The sequence below is a fragment of the Oncorhynchus clarkii genome, chromosome 8, assembly GCF_045791955.1.
Source record: "Oncorhynchus clarkii lewisi isolate Uvic-CL-2024 chromosome 8, UVic_Ocla_1.0, whole genome shotgun sequence".
Taxonomy (NCBI): domain Eukaryota; kingdom Metazoa; phylum Chordata; class Actinopteri; order Salmoniformes; family Salmonidae; genus Oncorhynchus; species Oncorhynchus clarkii.
Window position 1 is genome coordinate 21301913 of NC_092154.1, and position 24370 is coordinate 21326282.

The following is a 24370-nucleotide window of genomic DNA, read 5'->3' on the forward strand; positions in this document are numbered from 1 at the left end:
ACAAACAACGCACAGACAGGACCCAGGAACAGAAACAATGGGGATGGAACCAAAGGGAGTGACATATAAAGGGCAGGTAATCAATGAGGTGATGAAGTCCAGATGAGTGTCATTATGCGCGTAACGATGGGGACAGGTGTGCGCCATAACAAGCAGCCTGGTGACCTAGAGGCCGGAGAGGGAGCACACGTGACAAGCAGGATATTTGGAATCATCGGATTGCAATTTTAAAGCAGACAGGTGATCCAGAATACGATACTGGGCATAGGAAATGGGAAATCAAATTGCATTACATGCAAGCTCAGCCAAATATACTGTTTTACAGTGCATTCGTAAAGTATTCAGACCTTTTGACGTTTTCCACATTTTGTTACGTTACAGCGTTATTCTAAAATTGATTAAATGAAACAATTTCCTCATCAATCTACACACAATACCCCATAATGAGAATACAGTTGTTTTTGTTATATTTGGCAAATTTATAAAACAATTAAAAACAAATATCTTACTTACATACACTACCGTTCAAAAGTTAGGGGTCACTTAGAAATGTTCTTGTTTTTTTAAAGAAAAGCACATTTTTTGTCCATTAAAATAACAGAAATAGAAAACAGAAATACAGTGTAGACATTGTTAATGTTGTAAATGACTATTTAAGCAGGAAAAAGCTGATTTTTAATGGAATATCTACATAGGCGTACAGAGGCCATTATCACCATCACTCCTGTGTTCCAATGGCACGTTGTGTTAGCTAATCCAAGTTAATCATTTTAAAAGGCTAATTGATCATTAAAAAACCTAATGACCCTTTGCTATGAGACTCGAAATTGAGATCAGGTGAATCCTGTTTCCATTGATGATCCTTCAGATGTTTCTACAACTTGGTTGAGTACACCTGTGGTAAATTCAGTTGATTGGACATGACTTGGAAAGGCATACACCTGTCTATTTAAGGCCCCACAGTTGACAGAGCACGTCAGAACAAAAACTAAGCCATGAGGTCGAAGGACTTGTCCATAGAGCTCTGAGATAGGATTGTGTCGAGGCACAGATCTGGGGAAGGGTACCAAAACATTTATGCAACATTGAAGGACCCCAATAACAGTGGCATCCATCATTCTCAAATTGAAGTTTAGAACCAACCAGTCTCTTCCTAGAGCTGGCCGCCCGGCCAAACTGAGCAAACGGGTGAGAAGGGCCTTGGTCAGGGAGCTGAACAAGAACCAGATGGTCACTCTGACAGAGCTCCAGAGTTCATCTGTGGAGATGGGAGAACCTTCCAGAAGGACAACCATCTCTGCAGCACTCCACCAATCAGTGGTCAGACGGATGCCACTCCTCAGTTAAAAGCACATAACAACCCGCTTGGAGCTTGTCAAAAAACACCGAAAGACTCTCAGACCATGAGAAACAAGATTCTCTGGTCTGATGAAACCAATATTGAACTCTTTGACCTGAATGCCAAGCGTTAAGCCTGGAGGAAACCTTGCACCATCTCTACGGTGAAGCATGGTGGTGGCAGCATCATGCTGTGGGGATTTTTCAGTGGCAGGGACTGGGAGAATAGTCAGGATTGAGGAAAAGATGAACATTCTGTTTTGAACATTCTTTTAGGTGTGATGCCCAACAGCATTTTGCTCAATTGGCACTGATGAAAATTTCATCAAAAGTGTATTACAGTGGCTTGGAAATACAATACATTTATACCTTTTGTCATCATTGTGATGTAACCAGATTGACTGTAGATGCAATAAAATGTTAGCTAGCTAGTTAATATTGAGGGGAGACCAACAGATTTTAGCTAGCTAAAGTTATCATTGCTAGCTATTTTTGATTAACTTTGCTTACTAATAAAAACATTGCCATCTGTCTAAAGTAAATTTAACAACATAATAATGATGGAAAAGTTTCTTCCTACCAACTACACTGAACAAAAATATAAACGCAACATGTAAAGTGTTTGTCCCATGTTTCATGAGGTGAAATAAAACATCCCAGAAATGTTCCATACGCACAAAACGCTTTTTCTCTCAAATGTTGTGCACAAATGTATTTACATCCCTGTTAGTGAGCATTTATTATTTGCCAAGATAATCCATTCCCCTTACATTTGTGGCATATCAAGACGCTGAATAAACAGCATGATCATTACATAGGTGCACCTTGTAATGAGGACAATAAAAGGCCACTCTAAAATGTGCAGTTTTATCACACAACATAATGCCACAGATGCTGACAGCAGGAAATTCCACCAGAGCTGTTAGGGACTAATGGGACAAATGGCCTGTTCCTGGTGTTTCATTGGCCCTGATACCCACTCAGCCAAGGAAAATGGAACTACAAGTGGTGTGCTGCTGTTGTTATGACATCGTGTCAGAGAATTGAATGTTAATTTCTCTACCACAAGCCGCCTCCAACATCATTTTAGAGAATTTGGCAGTATGTCCAACCAGCCTCACAACCACAGACCTTGTGTAACCACGCCAGCCCAGGACCTCCACGTCCGGCTTCTTCACCTGCGGGATCGTTCGAGACCAGCCACCCGGGTAGCTGATGAAACTGTGGGTTTGCACAACTAAATAATTTCTGCACAAATTGTCAGAAACAGTCTCAGGGAAGCTCATATACATGCTCGTCATCACCAGGGTCTTGTCCTGACTGCAGTTTGGCGTCGTAACTGACTTCAGTGGGCCAATGCTCACCTTCGATGGCCACTGGCACACTGAAGAAGTGTGCTCTTCACAGATGAATCCCGGTTTCAACTGTACCGGACAGATGGCAGACAGCATGTATGTGGTCGTGTAGGCGAGCGGTTTGCTGATGTCAACGTTGTGAACTGAATGCCCCAAGGTGGTGGTGGGATTATGGTATGGGAAGGCATAAGCTACAGACAACAAACACAATTGCATTTTATAACTGGCAATTTGAATGGACAGAGATACCGTGACAAGATCCTGAGGCCCATTGCCGCTCCATCGCCTCATGTTTCAGCATGATAATGCATGGCCCTGTGTTGCAAGGATCTGTACACAATACTGACTGGTTTTCTTATTCACGCCCCTATCTAAGGTATCTGTGACCAACAGATGCATATCTGTATTCCCACTCGTGTGAAATCCATAGATTAGGGCCTAATGAATTCATTTCAATTCACTGATTTCCTTACAGTATATAAACTGTAACTCAGTAAAATCTAAGACATTATTTCATGTTGCATTTATATTTTTGTTCAGTGTATTTGTCTACTTTAGCAATGTCATCGACATGTTAGGAATGTGTTAGGGTACACTTTTCCCCTTCACCTCTCTAAAATATATGTTTCTGGCTGAATTCACCAGACCATTGAGAGAGGGGGAGAGCCGCCACGGAGTAGGTTTTTACCAACTCTAAATCTGACACGTTGTCAGGACATTAGATCCAGAAGATGGGTGCGTGTAGTGGAACCTCATTTGGCCCCTCTCCAGCTACTGGCAAGCGCAATTTTAAATGAGAATAAAAATGTATCTGCTCTGACAGCATTACCAAAACGGATATAAGCAAGAGTAATGCTGGACAGTAAGCCATTTATCTTCACAGGCATAGGAGGGGGTGAGGAGGGGTGTAAAGGTGATCAGCTTTATCTCTGCAGCATGACAGGGGCTCTCTCTGACGGCTGATTTGATGACCAAGTCCATCATAACATCGATATCTCTCCTGAGCTCTCAGACAAGTCAAAATGCCTGGGTTTTAAATCTGCATATGTGGTTTTAGTGAAAGGCTGTCACTCATAACTAGGGATTTATTTCTCGTAGGAGAATCTTGAATTAAGATTTATTCCTGCTCACTTTATCCCCATTCTGTGTAGGACATAGATTTAGCCTTGGCATCTTATCAGTTAGAGGAACATACACTGAGTGTACAAAACATTAAGAATACACCCCTTAAATATTTTGTCTTGCCCATTCACCCTCTGAATGGCACACATAAACTCATCAAAAAAAGAAATGTCTTCTCACTGTCAACTGCGTTTATTTTCAGCAAACTGTGTGTAAATATTTGTGTACATATTTGTATGAACATAACAAGATTCAACAACTGAGACATAAACTGAACAAGTTCCACAGACATGTGACTAACAGAAATGGAATAATGTTTCCCTGAACAAATTGGGGTCAAAATCAAAAGTAACAGTCAGTATCTGGTGTGGCCACCAGCTGCAATAAGTACTGCAGTGCATCTCCTCCTCATGGACTGCACCAGATTTGCCAGTTCTTGCAGTGAAATGTACCCCACTCTTCCACCAAGGCACCAGCAAGTTCCCAGACATTTCTGGGGGGGGAATGGCCCTAGCCCTCACCCTCCGATCCAACAGGTCCCAGACGTGCTCAATGGGATTGAGATACGGACTCTTCGATGGCCATGGCAGACCACTGACATTCCTGTCTTGCAGGAAATCACGCACAGAATGAGCAGTATGGCTGGTGGCATTGTCATGCTGGAGGGTCATGTCAGGATGAGCCTGCAGGAAGGGTACCACATGAGGGAGGAGGATGTCTTCCCTGTAACGCACAGCATTGAGATTGCCTGCAATGACAACAAGTCAGATGATGCTGTGACACACCGCTTCAGACCATGACGGACCCTCCACCTCCAAATTGATCCCGCTCCAAAGTACAGGCCTCGGTGTAACACTCATTCCTTCGACGATAAACGCAAATCCGACCATCACCCCTGGTGAGACAAAACCGCACCTCGTCAGTGAAGAGCACTTTTTGCCAGTCCTGTCTGGTCAAGCAACATTGTTGCCGGTGATGTCAGGTGAGGACCTGCCTTACAACAGGCCTACAAGTCGTGGTCTGCCACTGCGAGGACGATCAGCTGTCCATCCTGTCTCCCTGTAGCGCTGTCTTAGGCATCTCACAGTATGGACATAGCAATTTATTGCCCTGGCCACCTCTGCAGTCCTCATGCCTCCTTGCAGCATGCCTAAGGCACGTTCGCGCAGATGAGCAGGGACACTGGGCATCTTCCTTTTGGATTTTTTCAGAGTCAGTAGAAATGCCTCTTTAGTGTCCTATGTTTTCATAACTGTGACCTTCATTTCCTACCCGCTGTAAACTGTTAGTGTCTTAATGACCGTTCCACAGGTGCATGTTCATTAATTGTTTATAGCTCATTGAACAAGCATGGGAAACAGTGTTTAAACACTTTACAATGAAGATCTGTGAATAGCTGTAATAGCTACAGTAAATTAGATAGTGCAGTTAGAATAACAAGAATTTAAGCTTTCTACCCATATAAGACATGTCTATGTCCTGGGAATGTTCTTGTTATTTACAGCATCAGGCTAATCACATTGGCGCATGTTAGCTCAACCGTCCCAGTATAGTGACACCGATCCCATAGAGCAGTGGTTCCCAAACTTTTTATAGTCCTGTACCCCTTCCAACATTCAACCTCCAGCTGTGTACCCCCTCTATAGCACCAGGATCAGCGCACTCTCAAATGTTGTTTTGTGCCATCATTGTAAGCCTGCCACACACACACACACACACACACTATACGATACATTTATTAAACATAAGAATGAGTGTGAGTTTTTGTCACAACCCGGCTCGTGGGAAGTGGCAAAGAGCTCTTACAGGACCAGGGCACAAATAATAATATAATAATAATCAATCATTTTGCTCTTTATTTAACAATCTTACATTTAAAACCTTATTTGTTCATCAAAAAATGTGAATAACTCACCACATGTTAATGAGAAGGGTGTGCTTGAAAGGATGCACATAACTCTGCAATGTTGGGTTGTATTTGAGAGAGTCTCAGTCTTAAATCATTTTCCACACACAGTCTGTGGCTGTATTTAGTTTTCATGCTAGTGAGGGCCGAGAATCCACTCTCACATAGGTACGTGGTTGCCAAGGGCATCAGTGTCTTAACAGCGCGATCTGCCAAGGCAGGATACTCTGAACGCAGCCCAATCCAGAAATCTGGCAGTGGCTTATGATTAAATTCAATTTTCACATAACTGCTTGTTGCATTTTCTCTTGTTCAGATATCGGTAAGTGGACTGGAGGCAGGGCATGAAAGGGATAACGAATCCAGTTGTTTGTGTCATCCATTTCAGGAAAGTACCTGCACCCAACTCACTCAGGTGCTTCGCTATATCACATTTGACATTGTCCGTAAGCTTGAGTTCATTTGCCCACAAAAAACCATATAATGATAGAAAGACCTGTGTGTTGTCCTTGTTAATGCAGACAGAGAGGAGCTCCAACGTCTTAATCATAGCCTCAATTTTGTCCCGCACATTTAATATATTTGCGGAGAGTCTGTAATCCTAGATTCAGATGATTCAGGCGAGAAAAAACATCACCCAGATAGGCCAGTCGTGTGAGAAACTCGTCATCATGCAAGCAGTCAGATAAGTGGGAATTATGGTCAGTAAAGAAAACTTTAAGCTCGTCTCTCAGTTGAAAAAAACGTGTCAATACTTTGCCCCTTGATAACCAGCACACTTCTTTCTGCGTTACATGGTCGCTGCCCATATCACTGCATAGTGCAGAGCATACATGAGAGTACAGGGGCCTTGCTTTAACAAAATTAACAATTTTCACTGTAGTGTCCAAAGCATCTTTCAAGCTATCAGGCATTCCCTTGGCCGCAGGAGCCTCTCGGTGCATGCTGCAGTGTACCCAAGTGGCGTCGGGAGCAACTGCTTGCACGCGCGTTACCACTCCACTATGTCTCCCTGTCATGGCTTTTGCACCATCAGTACAGATACCAACATGAGCAGCAGCTACGTTTGGCTACATACGGACCATTAGTGGAATTCCCGCAAGAGAGTAACGGTGATTAGATGTTAATTATTTGACTAAGCTACCTGTATTTCACATTGTGTTGTTTAAAAAAAATGTGAATCACATTTTTATTTGGCGTACCCCCGACGGCATTGCGCGTACCCCTGGGGGTACACACAGTAGAGGCTAAAAATCATTTTCTAAACTGTCTCCTCCCTTTCATCTACACTGATTGAAGTGGATTTAACAAGTGACATCAATAAGCCACCATAGCTTTCACCTGCATTCACCTGGTCAGTCTATGTCACAGAAAGAGCAGGTGTTTTATGCACTCAGTTTATATTCCTTTTCAGTATAGACACTTTAAATATCAATTCAAGTCATTAAATATTAACATGTGATAGTATCTTTTGTCAGTCTGTTCTCCCAGTTTAAGGAAAGACTTTGAAAAACAGCATTATACACAACTGAAATCAAATGTGTGATAGGTGAGATATATTATTTGCTTCATAACACCACTTTACATAAAAGCACTTTCCACTTTCCAAAGATATTAATGTATAGGAAATTAAAGAAGATATAACTCACCCCAGTTACGTATCTTGGTCTGAATTGTACAGTCCCAAAGAGCCCCAAGATGACTATGATGATGTGCACAAAGTTTGTGAGGATAGGAGCCCATTGGTACCCAAGGAAGTCAAATATTTGTCGTTCCAATATGCTGATCTGTAAGGAAAATCAAGAAAAATAAATTAACTTTAGTACCAGAGCCATGAGATATGTGTTAGAGTGATGTATCTTAAAGTTTATGCTGAAAGGGAGGGAGGACAGGGCATTCTGCTTGCACACCACACCAAGGGGCCGAGACTTCCGCCTCCTCTCTCTCCTCTTCCCAATCACACAACTGCCTCTAATTGCCCGAGAAGTGTAGAAATCCTCAGGGTCACGTCCCCGTCCCCCTCGATCTCGGCCTCTGTGGGAAATTGAAGCTGGCAAGGCTAGACCCCTTTGCCCCAACCATTTGGATCTCAGTGTCTGATTGGACATGACACCAGTTGTTGATATGACTACCAGCCATGGCACTTCAAACGGCTGCGGTAAGGAGAGGGATCACAGTGTGTCCCAAAGGTGTCGGAGCCAGATATCACTTCATAGCTCCGACGCTAATGGTTCCCAAATCCCCACTTGCACTGCAACTACAGGAGGCTTTAAACTCAACTTCATATCTGCAACTAACAATCTCCTTACTGTAAAGGCACTGTCCTTACTAATAAAGGTATGTCAGAGCACTCCATTTATTACAGTTGGAGGAGTGAAAAAAATGCCTGGCAGAATAATTGGATTTCCCTCCCTGTAAATTCCATGTGAACGAATAGGAAATGGCCTTGAAATATTTGTGAGATCTCAGTTTAACGAACTGCCGCCTGAATTCGAGAACTCGAAGTATGTATGTTCGTGATGGGAATTCTTCACTCGTGTTCTTTCTATTGACTGTTGATGAGCTTTGACGATCACAACAGATGCCACAACTAAATTAACTTCTCCTTTGAGCGCTCCATTCCTCTCCATGTCGCTAAGCAACATTTTATGAATGTAATTTCATCTCGTCAAAACATCAAGTTTCTCTCTATTAAATCCAGTCTGTCCATGTCTCAGTCCAGTCCAGAGCTGACCAGCTGAGATCCCTCACACTGGGCTTCTGATTAAGAATAAGCTATGCTACCTGCCGATCCACAGATCTCTCTGCTGATTCTGTCCCATGCTGTCTGTCTGTATGTCTATGGCAGCCTAGCTAGCTGCTATACATCTGATACTGTATGACTCATAGATCACAAATCAGAATGCACAGTTAGGTCCATGTGACAGGGTCCTACTGTCATTCCAGACACAATGACTCACTGCTCACTGCTCTATGACTCAGTTTTTCCCAGATTAATGATAGTATTTTTAAAGAACTTTCCTCCGAAATACAGAGGCTGAGCTTGGCATTTTTCAATTTCATTGCCAACTATTCAGAGCTCAGCTTACCTTGTTTCATTGTATGACACGTAATGACCCTCTTTTAATGCTTGGTTTTGAGAGCTATTGCTCAGGGGATGAGATTTCTCTCCATTTACAGGATCTTCATTGTAAAAGTGCCAGTACAACTGTTATTCATCCAGCAGGAACTGAGAAATAAATAAAAAATTGTTTTGAAAATATAACCTAATTGAAAGTGAATTAGCTTCTAGTTAGTGGCTTTCATTATGATCTAGTACATTAGACTGTCTTTTTTCCTAAGGTGATGTAGGCTATTCCGCCACGGGTATGTAAATTGTTTGGTATCTATGCTAAGCTGTTCCTGACACCTATCTTGTCTGTTTATCTGGCCCAGTCTCCAAGGTGACCCTCTGTCATTTCATGGGTCAGTGGAATGAAAGGAAAACTGGTGTTTTTCCATCTGTTTCTTTCCAGAAAATACTGAATAGTCAGAGCAAAAGGGAGTCAGAGTCAGGGATCAACGCTAGCTCCTCTACGCCCCCTACCACCCGGCAAAGACCTCTTATAAAAAGCACCTTTCTGTCTAATATGACACCAGTCAGGTCCTCCTCTTAGAGGCGTTGTTAACTTGTTTCTGCTGAACTGCAAAATCACAAAGAAAATGTATGATGGTAATTAGCAGCACTCAGCATTTCCATGGTATTGGAGAAGGAGAAGCACTCATGAAAAGCTGCATGCACCTCGCCATATTAGCTACTAAAGCGGGGAGCCCAGAGAGTCCTGATGGGAGCCCATATGGCAGCACAAAAGCAGCCTGCCGCCTGGATTGGAAAGGTAAACAACAAGGAAACATGCTATATTGCTGCAATTAAACATGCAGCGCTTCCACAGCACATTTACATGTATAAGGCTCAACCCAAATAACAGCCATTGGTGAATTGTAACCCCTAGCATTAGTTACCTGATAATATCTAAATGTCAAAGCTGTCTGAGAGTACACTTGGGAGTATCTGATGTTATTGGATGAACTCCCAGACACCCAGAGACTCATCTGCCTCGGTATCACAGGCCGTGTACAACGTTGAGAGAAGAAAGAGGCTTCAGGGCTTTCCTCACTGCCTGACACAGAGAGACAAACCTTGGGCTATTGTTGGAATCAGAGGGTCTCCCTAGTCATTAATGTGGCCCCTGAGCCCACTTTCATCAACACAAATAAGAACAGCTCTCCCAAGCAGCTGTGCACAGAGTAATTATCCATACATTAGTAATTATAAACATATATTTGGGGGGAACCCATTATTGAGTCGGTCAGAAGAGTGGCCTTATTCTCCAGGGAAATAACATTGACTAAATGAAAGGGGATCCAAATAACATGCCAGATCCTAAGAGAAGGAATGTCTCAGTAGGCTATAACCCTTTGTCTGACAAAAAACATCTGCAAGGGCAATTGGTAGGCCCTACACCAAATTTGAAGGAAAAAAAATGAATTAGTAAACCATGAAACTCCATACATCTGTCATTATATATTGTCATGGTGTTCTGTTTTTCATACACAAGAGTGAATTTAGTTGATCAATCTGTTTGGTCATGCTGTTTTGCATAACACCTTCATTTTACCCTCCTGAAAAGAGTTGGAAAGAACCTCATTACTGAGGTAGAACATAAGGAATCCTGGCTGATTACAGGAAAAGAAGTGCACACTTCAGCTCTCTACAACTGCTGATTGAAATGGAAGTTTATCCTCCGAGCTTCGCCAAAGCTTAGGGGTTTTCTTTTTTCTCCAAGTGTGGAGGAGACATGAGTTGCCTCTAATCACTAAGACAAAAGCCAATCAATCAGTGGTGGCAGCATGAATAGAGAGGCAGGCAGCTTCATGCTGCATTCAGACAATGCTCGGGAGGCTGTACGACACACAGTGGCTCTGACCAGAGCACATTAGCCCCAGAGTGTGGGGAGGTAACAGGAGGTATTGTGCATCCTGGACTAGTGGGTTCCCTCTCATGCAAAATCACAGATAAGGCCTTCACCATTTTCCATCACTAGTACTACAAATCCACCTGCAAACGCTCAGGTGTTTTAATGGTACTCCAAACATTCAGTTAAGCTAGACTACAGAACCTGGGGGAGAGAAAAACACCAAGGTAGAAATTGATTTGTTAAACAAATAGCACATCAACGCTTATCGACTGGATGGCACACTGGGTATTTTGTTATGTAGATAATAAGGGATGTTGTTTAGCTTTCGAGGAAAGAAGGAATCAGAGGCTCTAATAATAATTTTAGTGTGATATGGAAAATTGTACTGTAGCATACATGTTCGATTCTGTGTATGTCCATTTATATCCCTGCAGGCAGTTGGCTACTGTCTAAATTATTTCCTTCTGTATATTAAACCAATCCCATGCTTGGCGAGGTTTCATAATTTATTCACTGTGAACGTGAAAAACAAATATATTTAAAATATATTCAGGCTAGATCATTTAAAAAGGTTTGAAACAAATCTCTCACATCTGCAGAGGGTAAGACTGTCTCTCAAAACACTCTTGGATGGAAAGAAAACATTTATGCAAAATGTATGATCCAAAATGAATATGTACTAGATTTCTCAGAAACATCACTTTCACAAGATATTCATGAGATGATCCTAACGATATATATAATTTGATAAATAATAAAGCACAACCTTTTTGCCAATATAAACGAGTCAAATAAACTTTTTTGTTTTACCAGATAAAATATTAAACAACAGCAACACTTTATAAATGCTGACATTTTGAATCATTTTCTCCCCCACTTTGCGGTATAGATGTTTAAAAAGAGAGAGAAAACAACTAATAATATATGCACAAGTTTCATGAAATATTCATCAACATCATGTGCATGTGTAAGATGACGGATGAATTGTAAAATCATGAGTCATGAAAAATGTATGGGTGGAGGCTGGGGGGGGGTCCAAGATATGGGAGAGGGTGTAACCTTTTTTTGCTTTGGGGAGGGTTGTGTGTTTTTTATTGGGCACAGTTTACATTTGCTGTTTTGCAGGTGCTCCTATATTTTTCATTCCGTCCTGCTTGCATGCGCTTCCCTACCAAACCCCTGGTTCAACCAATGCCCTCTGGGACAAGTGTTCTGCCACTGACAGGCCGCGTGCGGATTGCCAGGAACAGGTTCGTTGTTTGAATGAATTAATGAATTTCTCTCTGTCTGTCCCATGGGCTACGTTTATAATGCATCAATGCTGCAATGTAGCAATTTATCACCACCAGCCTAGGCTAGGCTACTACAGTAAATGTAGGTGACCACCTGTGTGCTATGTAAGAGACTGACGAAAAAATATTGTCTGGAGTTTGACCATGTCAATTACTGCTTACAAACATTTAGGCTACATAGATGTCTCTCTCTCTCTCCCTTTCCTTTCCTTGTCTTTCCTAGTCAATTAATTTGATAGGCTACATTGTTTAGGCATAATCCTAATGTTGCCAACTTTCTGATATCCTACAGCCAGGATTAGAAGGTAGGCCTAGGTTTTTAATACGTGTTCTTGTGTCTGAGATGCGCTGGTAGCTTTGATTGTCCATTCAGAAAGTCTCCGAAAGTAGCCTATCTGGACTGAGGAATGATATAACTGACATAAGCATAACAAAAATGAAGGCAAGTGCCATGAGGATCAGCATATACAGTGGGGCAAAAAAGTATTTAGTCAGCCACCAATTGTGCAAGTTCTCCCACTTAAAAAGATGAGAGAGGCCTGTAATTTTCATCATAGGTACACAGACAAAATGAGAAAACAAATCCAGAAAATCACATTGTAGGATTTTTAATGAATTTATTTGCAAATTATGGTGGAAAATAAGTATTTGATCACCTACAAACAAGCAAGATTTCTGGCTCTCACAGACCTGTAACTTCTTCTTTAAGAGGCTCCTCTGTCCTCCACTCGTTACCTGTATTAATGGCACCTCTTTGAACTTGTTATCAGTATAAAAGACACCTGTCCACAACCTCAAACAGTCACACTCCAAAGACCAAAAAGCTGTCAAAGGACACCAGAAACAAAATTGTAGACCTGCACCAGGCTGGGAAGACTGAATCTGCAATAGGTAAGCAGCTTGGTTTGAAGAAATCAACTGTGGGAGCAATTATTAGGAAATGGAAGACATGCAAGACCACTGATAATCTCCCTCGATCTGGGGCTCCACGCAAGATCTCACCCCGTGGGGTCAAAATGATCACAAGAACGGTGAGCAAAAATCCCAGAACCACACAGGGTGACCTAGTGAATGACCTGCAGAGAGCTGGGACAAAAGTAACAAAGCCTACCATCAGTAACACACTACGCCGCCAGGGACTCAAATCCTGCAGTGCCAGACGTGTCCCCCTGCTTAAGCCAGTACATGTCCAGGCCTGTCTGAAGTTTGCTAGAGAGCATTTGGATGATCCAGAAGAAGATTGGGAGAATGTCATATGGTCAGATGAAACCAAAATATAACTTTTTGGTAAAAACTCAACTCGTCGTGTTTGGAGGACAAAGAATGCTGAGTTGCATCCAAAAAACACCATACCTACTGTGAATCATGGGGGTGGAAACATCATGCTTTGGGGCTGTTTTTCTGCAAAGGGACCAAGACGACTGATCCGTGTAAAGGAAAGAATGAATGGAGCAATGTATTGTGAGATTTTGAGTGAAAACCTCAACCCCATAGAAAATCTTTGGAGGGAGTTGAAAGTCCGTGTTGCCCAGCAACCACTCCAAAACATCACTGCTCTAGAGGAGATCTGCATGGAGGCATGGGCCAAAATACCAGCAACAGTGTGTGAAAACCTTTTGAAGACTTACAGAAAATGTTTGACCTCTGTCATTGCCAACAAAGGGTATATAACAAAGTATTGAGATAAACTTTTGTTATTGACCAAATACTTATTTTCCACCATCATTTGCAAATAAATCCTACAATGTGATTTTCTGATTTTTTTTTGTCATTTTGTCTGTCATAGTTGAAGTGTACCTACGATGAAAATTATAGGCCTCTCTCATCTTTTTAAGAAGGAGAACTTGCACAATTGTTGGCTGACTAAATACTTTTTTGCCCCACTGTACCTTTGGCCATGTTGTGTATGTGCTGGAATGACAACAGATGCCAGTTTTGCATTTCTTCTCTTAGGCTGAGATGCAACTGAAGCAAACACTCCTGTCATGTTTGAATCATCTTGTGATATTTTCAGTAGTAACATATTGCCATTGCCACTGCCTTCTCAAATGCAAGAGAATGACTGCAGCAGCAGCGTTTGTGACGTTATGCAAATATTTTGGCAAAGTTGGGGGGAAAAAGGCATTGGAGTTGGTGTGAAAAGGGATATACTCTGGTCGCAATCATTATTGTGAGTTAATTAAATGAAGGGGGATGGTAGTGCAACAAGGGTCATATACATTTTTCTAACATTGGTGAAGGGGGTATAACATTTTTTAGGATAGCTCGAGTTGGACCCCCCCAGTAATTATCGAATGGTCCGTTACCACAGAGGGAGGGATGAGATAAATGAAGTAGCTTTTGTGGAAGTGGATTCACTAAATATGATACACCCAAAGATGGTAGAGGGATCTAGAGTGCCTTCGGAATGTATTCAGACACCTTCACTTTTTTCTATATTTTGTTACATTACAGCCTTATTCTAAAATTGATTGTTAACATATTTTTTCATCAATTTTTATTTTATTTTCATCACTCTACACACAATACCCCATAATGACAAAGCAAAAACGTTTTATTTGAGTAACAAAATATATATACTGAAATATTACATTTACTTAAGTATTCAGACCCTTTACAGCATGCCACGCCCTGACCTGAGATATCTCTGTTTTCTTTATATTTTGGTTAGGTCTGGGTGTGACTAGGGTGGGTACTCTAGTGTATGTCTAGGGTTTTGTATGTCTAGGGTTGTTGTAGGTCTAGGGGTTTTGTATTTCTATGTTGGCCTGATATGGTTCCCAATCAGAAACAGCTGTTTATCGTTGTCTCTGATTGGGGATCATATTTAGGCAGCCCTGTTTCCCACTTTGTGTTGTGCGATCTTGTTCTATGTTTAGTTGCCGGTCTGCACTATTCGTATAGCTTCATGTTTCGTTTGTGCTTGTTCGTTTTGTTTTGCTGAGTTTCGGTTTTATTAAAAACATGTGGAACTCTACTCACGCTGCACATTGGTCTCATCTTTATAACGAACGTGACAGAAGATCCCACCATAAAAAGACCAAGCAGCATGTTCAAGAGGAGTGGACATCCTGGGCCCGGGAGAAAGATGAGTGGAGGACATCCTGGACCTGGGAGGAGGTAATGGCAGGGGACAAGACCCTGCGATGGAAGCAGGTGGAGATAGCGCAGGAGGAACGGCGATGATATGAGGGGACACGGCTAGCACGGAAGCCCGAGAGGCAGCTCGGGGAGATTGGCAGAGTCAGGAGTTAGACCTGAGCCAACTCCCTGTGCTTACCGTGGGGAGCGTGTGACTGGTCAGACACCGTGTTACGCAGTGATGCGCACGTTGTCTCCAGTTCGCATTCATAGGCCGGTGCGCTCTATTACAGCTCCTCGCATTCGCCGGGCTAGAATGGGCATCCAACCAGGACGGATGGTGCCGGCTCAGCGCTCCTGGTCTCCAGTACACCACCTTGGACCAGGATATCCTGCGCCGGCTCTGCGTACTGTGTCTCCTGTGCGTCTGCACAGCCCAGTGCGTCCTGTGCTAGTGCCCCGCACTTGCCGGGCTCAATTGAGCATCCAGTCAGGACGCATTGTGCCAGCTCTACGCTCCAGATCTCCAGTGCGCCTCCACAGTCCAGTACGTCCTGTGCCTGCTCCCCGCACTCGCCCTGAGATGCGTGTCTTCAGCTTGGTACAACCAGTGCCGGCACCACGTATTAGGTCTCCAGTGCGCCTCCACAGTCCAGTACGTCCTGTGCCTGCTCCCCGCACTCGCCCTGAGATGCGTGTCTTCAGCCCGGTACCACCAGTGCCAGCACAACGCATCAGGTCTCCAGTGCGCCTCCACAGTCCAGAGCTTCCGGCGACAGTTCCCAGTCCAGAGCTTCCGGCGACAGTTCCTAGTCCAGAGCTTCCGGCGACAGTTCCCAGTCCAGAGCTTCCGGCGACATTTCCCAGTCCAGAGCTTCCGGCGACAGTTCCCAGTCCAGAGCTTCCGGCGACAGTTCCCAGTCCAGAGCTTCCGGAGACAGTTCCTAGTCCAGAGCTTCCGCCGATGTTTCACAGTCCGGAACCTCCAACGACGGGCCACAGTCCGGAACCTCCAACGACGGGCCACAGTCCGGAACCTCCAACGACAGTCCACAGTCAGGAACATCCAGCGACGGTCCCCTGTCCGGGGTCTCCAGCGATGGTCCCCAGTCCGGGGTCTCCAGCAACGGTCCCCAGTCCGGGGTCTCCAGCGACGGTTCCCAGTCCGGGGCCTCCGGCGAAGAACCGCAGTCCAGAGCCTCCGGCGATGATCCACGGTCCGGTTCTACAAAGGCGGAGAGATCAGCATAAAGAGGGTGGGCTGCGTACAGAACCGGAGCCGCCACCGAGGGTAGATGCCCACCCGGACCCTCCTCTATAGGTTCAGGTTTGCGGCCAGGAGTCCGCACTTTCTGTCACGGAGTCCGCACCTTCTGTCACGCCCTGACCTGAGATATCTCTGTTATCTTTATATTTTGGTTAGGTCGGGATGTGGCTAGGGTGGGTACTCTAGTGTTGTATGTCTAGGGTTTTGCATGTCTAGAGTTGTTGTAGCTTCACGTTTAGTTTGTTTGTTTTGTTTTGCTGAGTTTCGGTTTTATTAAAAAGATGTGGAACTCTACTCACGCTGCGCCTTGGTCTCATCTTTATAACGAACGTGACACAGCATCAAGTCTTCTTGGGTATGACGCTACAAGCTTGGCACACCTGTATTTGGGGAGTTCCTTATTTTCTTCTCTGCAGATCCTGTCAAGCTCTGTCAGAGTACCATCTTGGTTTCATCAGATCAGAGAATGTTGTTTCTCATGGTCTGAAAGCCTTTAGGTGCCTTTTGGCAAACTGATAGCAGGCTGTCATGTGCCTTTTACTGAGGAGTGACTTCCGTCTGGCCACTCTACCATAAAGGCCTGGTTGGTGGAGTGCTGCAGAGATGGATATCCTTCTGGAAGGTTCTCCCATCTCCAAAGAGGAACTCTAGAGCTCTGTCAGAGTGACCATCAGGTTCTTGGTCACCTCCATGAAAAAAGCCCTTTTCCCCCGATTGCTCAGTTTGACCGGACGGCCAGCTCTAGGAAGAATCTTGGTGGTTCCAAACTTCTTCCATTTAAGAATGATGGAGGCCACTGTGTTCTTGGGGACCTTCAATGCTGCAGACCTTCAATGCTTATTTGGTACCCTTCCCCAGATCTGTGCCTTGACACAATCCTGTCTCGTAGCTCTACGAACAATTCCTTTGACCTCATGGCTTGATTTTTGCTCTGACATGCACTGTCAACTGTGGGACCTTATATAGGCAGGTGTGTGCCTTTCCAAATCATGTCCAATGAACTGAATTTACCACAGGTGGACTCCAATGAAGTTGTAGAATCATCTCAAGGATGATCAATGGAAACAGGATGCAACTCAGTTCAATATTGAGTCTCATAGCAAAGGGTCTGAATACTTATGTAAACAAGGTATTTCTGTTTTTTCTAAAAACCTGTTTTCGGGTATTGTGTGTAGTTTGCTGAGGACAAGGTCTAATTTAATCAATTTTGAGAATAAGGCTAAGAATAACGTAACAAAATGTGGAAAAAGTCAAGGGGTCTTAATACTTCCCGAAGGCACCGTATTTGGTGTGATGAAAGCATTCCGACAATAATGGTGTATCCAGTAGAGCTCCTTGGGGAACACCTTCCCTCTCTGCTAAATACAATGACAAGCCTTCAGCGCCTGAGATATGCACGTAATAATACAGCTACCTTTGTTCTGCCATAGCAGTAGTCACTTTCAGCACTGCAACACCTGAGGACAAGATCTACCAATCTAACACAGTTCCACTAGAGGAACAACAAGACTTCATCTGAGAGGAACAAATCTGAAAATCAATCAATATGCTCATGTTGATTTCATTTTGATTTATTTTGCTGTGGTTTTATGTACTGTACCCTTGTGAGTACATTGAATGTGATGACGGTGGTAGAGTATGTGTAAAGTTATAGTTTCATGTACCCAACAAAAGGCTTTGAACATCCTTTTTATCTCTCTTTACCTGTCAGTCAAATGGATGTCAAGTGGTGAAGAGCAACGATTTAATTAATGTGTTCTTAAAAATGACTTTACCATTCAATTGGCCTATGTATAATTAAGCCTTCATCAAAGCACAGCAGTGTGGGGTTTCCAGGTAGTGATGATTAAAGATGCAAATCTACAAACACATATTTAAAGGTATAATATTCTTATATTAATACTTATTCCTCCAAACCAATAGTCCTATTTATAACGGGTGAGCAAGACACACAATAGCCTATGTGGTCCATGAACCCAGAGGACATTCTAACAGTATATGAGTCCGTCATTGTACTATAGTGAGGTATGTTCCTATTAAAGATGATTCTGTGAATGTAGGCTACATGTAGAGTCTTCAATGATAAAAGACACATACCTACAGGGGCTTTGAAAGTGACAAATGCAGGCCCTTGGGTGTATGACAGGCCACAACGAGATGGGGAGGAGGGAATGGACAAACCACAGAGAAAGATGCAGCGATGTGAAACTAGCCTACATGTTCAACTGAGTACCAAAAGTGTCTCACACACTGCTTGAGCCTGTATGGATAATGATTCATTGAATTTTTATGAATATAAACCAGTGCTTTTGGAAATACACTGGAACATTCAGTGAATATGTAATTACAGACATAAAGTGTTCTTGTGATTGAACCAATGAGCAGTTAAACAAAATGGAGTCAAATTATAAATTAATTCTGCAACATTATACAAATAACAGTCATTCAAAATGCATCAGCTCCATCAACAATCTACAATCTATCTAACAATCAAATCTATGTCTGTAATGTCCGTTTCATGAACACCAACTGCTTTCTGCGCTGATTGAAATAAGCATTTATGCGACACATGACATCTATCTCAAACTGAATGTGCTGTCTGTCAGTAAGGAAACAAACACAGCTAATGTACTACAGGAAAAACTGTACCATATTGTTTTCAGAACTGGGATAAGTGTATATGTGGGCTGATAACTCATTCAAAGGGCAATATGACACAGATCCATAGCTAATGGCAAATTCTGCCTTCAAATGAGAGGTCTCTTTTTTCTCAGTACAATTTCTGTTGCAGCCCCTATGGAGATCACATCAACAACTTCTAGGGTAAGGCTCTTCCACCAGTCCACCAGTTATATGACATAACCATGATAAATAAACAATAACCAATATCATGAGTATCATAAGCTGCATACAAAATGTTAAACTACTGTTTTTCTCTCAGCTGAAAATATCTACACGACCTCTATAACCCATGCCAGGTGCTCTATTGTGCTCTCTGGTTATAAATGTACTATATTTTCCCCTTTATGATTTTGGTTGTTATCGGCCACCATCAGCACCGGCCTGTACCCTAAATGCCCTAAGCTCTCTCCTAGCCCCTTACACTAAGTCTGAATGTGTCCTGCTAGGTGACCTAAACTGGGACATGCTTAAACCACCTGATCAAGTCTTAAAGTAAGGGGGCTCCCAGATTATTACCAATCCCACAAGATATGACACCAAACACCCACAAAAGGCTACTCTCCTTGATGTTTTTCTTACAAATAATCCTGATAGGTATCAGTCTGGGGTTTTCTGTAAGGTTAGTGATCACTGTTTTACAGCCTATGTTTGTAATGGTTGCTCTGTGAAACGACCTGTCCTGATTTGTCATAGATGCTTGCTAAAAAACTTTAATGAGCCTGAACTCTCGTTCAGGCAAATTAGAAATAAGTGCAATTATTGGAGTAGCGATGATCTTTGAGTCCCTAATCACCTGAGTCCCTAATAGAATCCCTAATCACTTGAGCCCCTAATCTTTGAGTCCCTGATAGAAATTATTGGAGTAGCAATGATCTTTGAGTCCCTAATCACCTGGCAGGGCCAGAGAATCACAGCAAGAGTATTTTATTCCCAACCGTGCCTGCCTGCGAGCCTTCCCACTGGGCAACAGCTGGTTCAATCAACATTGTTTCCACATCATTTCAATCAAAAAATGTAATGTGATCAAAACTAACTTTAATTGTCACATGCTTCGTAAACAACAAGTGTAGATTAACAGTGAAATGCTTACTCACGGGCCCTCTCCAACAATGCAAAAAATAATAGAAAAATAATAAAACATGGAATAAATACACAATAAGTAACGATAACTTGGCTATTTACACGGGTTACCAGCACAGAGTTGATGTGCAGGGGTACGAGGTAATTGAGGTAGATATGTACATATATGTAGGGATAAAGTGACTAAGCAACAGGATAGATAATAAACAGTAGCAAGCAGCGTATGTGATGAGTCAAAAGAGTTAGTGGCAAAAGGTTCAATGCAGATAGTCCGAGTTGGTTGGTTAACTATTTAACAAACTATTTAGCAGTCTTATGGCTTAGGGGTAGAAGCTATTCAGGGTCTTGTTGGTTTCAGACTTGCTGCATTAGTACCGCTTGCCATGTGGTTTGCAGAAAGAACAGTCTATGACTTGGGTGGTTGGAGTCTTTGACAATTTTTCGGGTCTTCTTCTGACACCGTCTGGTATAGAGGTCCTGGATGGCAGGGAGCTCAGCCCCAGTGATGAAATGTGATTTGACTTGATTTTACCTTCTGCAGCGCCTTGAGGTACCAAGCGGTGATGCAGCCAGTCAAAGTGCTCTCAATGGTGTGGCTGTACACATTTTTGAGGCTCTGAGGTTTCCCTTTGTAATCCGTGATAGTTTGCAAGACCTGCCACATCTGACGAGAGTCAGAGCTGGTGTAGTAGGATTCGATTTTAGTTCTGTATTTACATTTTGGCTGCTTGATGTTTTGTTGGAGGTCGTAGTGAGATTTCTTATAAAGCGTCAGGATTAGTGTCCTGCTCCTTGAAAAGCTCTAGCCTTTAGATCAGTGTAGATGTTGCCTGTAATCCATGGCTTCTGGTTGGGATATGTACGTACGTACGGTCACTGTGGGGACGACGTTGTCAATGCACTTATTGATGAGTGGTTGATGGTTGAGAGAATGCCAAGAGTGTGCAAAGCTGTCATCAAGGCAAAGGTTGGCTACTTTGAAGAATCTGAAATATAAAATATATTTTGATTTGTTTAACACTTTTTGGTTACTACATGATTCCATATGTGTTATTTCATTGTTTTGATGTCTTCACTATTATTCTACAATGTAGAAAATAGTAAAAATAAAGAAGAAAGAGTAGGTGTGTCCAAACCATTGACTGGTACTGTAAATCAAAACTAGACATTGAACTGACTCCTGTGCCCAGTGGGTTATTAATAATATCAGCCATTGAGGAGCCCCCAGGAACTGATGACTAGCCCTCGTTTGCAACACTAGGCTTCTTAAGAACCAATGGGGGGAGCATTAATGACATGAGTGAGGATAGCTTCAGGAGAAAGGGGACAGAGTTTGAATAAAACTCATCAGGATATGGATAAGTGTTAGCCTAATGAGGATAATTAATTTCAATATTTGTTTGCATTTCAAGGAGCCCTGGTGAAGTATCAGTGTTGCCTGAGGGCCACCAGCCCTATGAGCTCTGAACCAGCAATAGACCTCTGTGTTGCCAACATGGCTGGAAAATGTGACTTGACACTATGCAGCAAGCGGCTATTAAGAACTACCACAGACACAGTCTGTTGTACGCAACAAGAGGCTGACAAATTAGCCAATTCCTCCGCAATTACTATGAAATGCTTCATGATTAATTAAGCTTCGGAATGCAAAATAATCTGACAAACTCCGTGTCAGGATTTGGCCAGGATTGTTCAGGTTTCGGTCACTAGGTGCCCCCATTGTGCTTTTTTGACCCTTTTGTTTTTCCCTTGTTCTAGTTATTAGTTGCACCTGTGCCTCATTTCCCTTGAATGAATTTAAACCCTTAGTGTTCCTCAGTTCTTTGCTCTGTGTTTGAATGTTAGCACCCAGCCCCAGCCATGCTGTGAACTTTTGTTTCGCTAGTTGGATGACACTCCGGAGGGCAAAACTGGTGGTCCGGTTTTAATAGCATTAAAGTTATATTCCTCACAACAAGATATCAATGGGGTTTTACGGTAATTGGATGAGCTTAAACTGTGACCTCGGTTTTAGATGTATTAATTGCCTGTTTTTTATTGATTTATCTGGCTAGAGAGCTTGTTGGGGAACATGGTATCCTCAAACTCATTAAAAGCTTTTGGGGGACTTCTGCTCTGATGACTGCATTACTAGGTCTGGAACAATTACTGTATAAGTGTGTAACTGACAGTTATGAATGAAGACGGTTTTTAAAATGAATTTGTGTAACGAACAGCTGACTGAAAATGGCCGGGTATTTATGCTATTTGCCTCATGACTCTTACATGCTTTGTTGACTATGAACTTGCTTGTTTAACCAACCGTGGCACAGACTATGTTTGTTCCCACACTCTGGACTCTGACTCTATATTGGTTACACAGACTCTTGGCCTACCATCCTATTCTAACCACCCCTCGCCAGCTTTGTATTCATGTTACCTGATGAAATTGCTGTACAATATGATCTTGTTGCCATCTAATGTACATTCAAATGTTATAAATCAACATTGCAGAGCTCTCACTGTCCTCTGCCGTGACCTGATTGTATTGCTGCTGATTATATCTGGAAATGTGCATGTACACCCTGGCCCATATACTGTTGCTAGCCCCAATTCTGATTTGTGCTCTGATATCTGCTTCACTGATTTCTGCTTTCGTAAAAGCCTGGGTTTTCTGCACGTTGACACTAGAAGCTTATTACCTAAAATTGATCAATTGAAAATGTGGGTTCACAGCTCTAATCCAGAGGTGTTGGTCATTACTGAGATGTGGTTAAGAAAGTGTTTTTTTTTTAACACTGATGTGAACCTTTCTGGTTATAACCTTTTTCGGAAAGACACATCTTCCAAAGGTGGTTGAGTGGCAATCTTTACCAAGGAACACCTTCAATGCCCAGTTGTCTCCACCAAGTCTAACCCCAAACCGTTTGATTTAATGGTTTTACGCATTAAACTTTCAAATAATTATTTGTTGAATGTTGCTGGGTGTTACTGGACACCATCAGCACCGGCCTGTACCCTAAATGCCCTAAGCTCTCTCCTAGCCCCTTACACTAATTCTGAATTTGTCCTGCTAAGTGACCTAAACTGGGACATGCTTAAACCCCCTGATCAAGTCTTAAAGCAAGGGGACTCCCTAAACCTTTCTCAGATTATTACCAATCCCACAAGATATGACTCCAAACACCCATAAAAGTTGACTCTCCTTGATGTTATTCTTGCAAATAATCCTGATAGGTATCAGTCTGGGGTTTTCTGTAATGACCTTAGTGATCACTGTTTTACAGCCTATGTTCGTAATGGCTTGTCTGTGAAACGACCTGTCCTGATTTGTCATAGATGCTTGCTAAAAAACTTTAATGAGCCTGAATTCTCGTTCAGGCAAATTAGAAATAAGTGCACTCAGGCTATCTAGAAGGCCAAAGTTAGTTACTTTAAGGAGCAGTTCTCTCTCTGTGGGTCTAACCCCAAGAATATCAGTAAAATGGTTAAAGACCTGGAGAATAAACCCTCCTCCTCACAGCTGCCCATGTCCCTTAATGTCTATGATGTGGTGGTTACTGACAAGGAGCACATGGCTGAGCACTTTAACCACCACTTCATTAAGTCAGGATTCCTATTGGACTCTGCCATGCCTCCTCGCCCGTCCAACATTTCCTCATCTCTCACACCTTCTAATGAGACTATCCCCGATGCGACTATCCTCTTTTTCCCCTGCCCCGCTACAAAGTTTCTCCCTGCAGGCAGTCACTGAGTACAAGATGCTAAAGGGGCTCCTTATTAGACTTGACCCCCAAAAAACATCTGGGTCACATGGTTTAGACCCTTTTTCTGGAAGGTAGCCATGGTGCATCCTTTATTTAAAAGGGGATATCAATCTGATCCTAACTGTTATAGGCCAATTTCTATTTGTTAATCAAAAATGTTGGAAAAACTTGTCAATAATCAACTGACTGGCTTTCTTGACGTATATAGTATTCTCTCGGGTACGCAATCTGGTTTCCGCTAAGGTTATGGTGTCACTGCAACCTTAAAGGTCCTAAATTATGTCACCATTGCCCTTGATTCTAAGCAATGTTGTGCTGCTATTTTTATTGACTTTGATACGGTAGACCATTCCATTCTTTTGGGCCAGCTAAGGAGTACTGGTGTCTCTGAGGGGTCTTTGGCCTGGTTTGCTAACTACCTCTCTCAAAGAGTACAGTGTATAAAGTCAGAACATCTGCTTTCTCAGCCACTGCATGTCACCAAGGGAGTCCCAAAAGGCTCGATCCTAGGTCCCACGCTCTTCTCAATTTACATAAACAACA

The 24370-nt window shown here is 42.7% G+C and overlaps 1 protein-coding gene across 2 annotated transcripts in view; it reads right to left on the reverse strand.

Moving 5' to 3' along the window:
• The window catches only part of LOC139415095 (sodium/potassium-transporting ATPase subunit beta-1-interacting protein 2), a 160614-nt gene that overhangs the window by 78010 nt on the left and 58234 nt on the right, over positions 1–24370 (reverse strand). For both annotated transcript variants that reach the window (XM_071162906.1, XM_071162907.1), the window contains exon 2: positions 7371–7508. In XM_071162906.1, coding sequence (XP_071019007.1) covers positions 7371–7508 — 138 coding nt within the window. The remainder of the gene's footprint in view (positions 1–7370; positions 7509–24370) is intronic.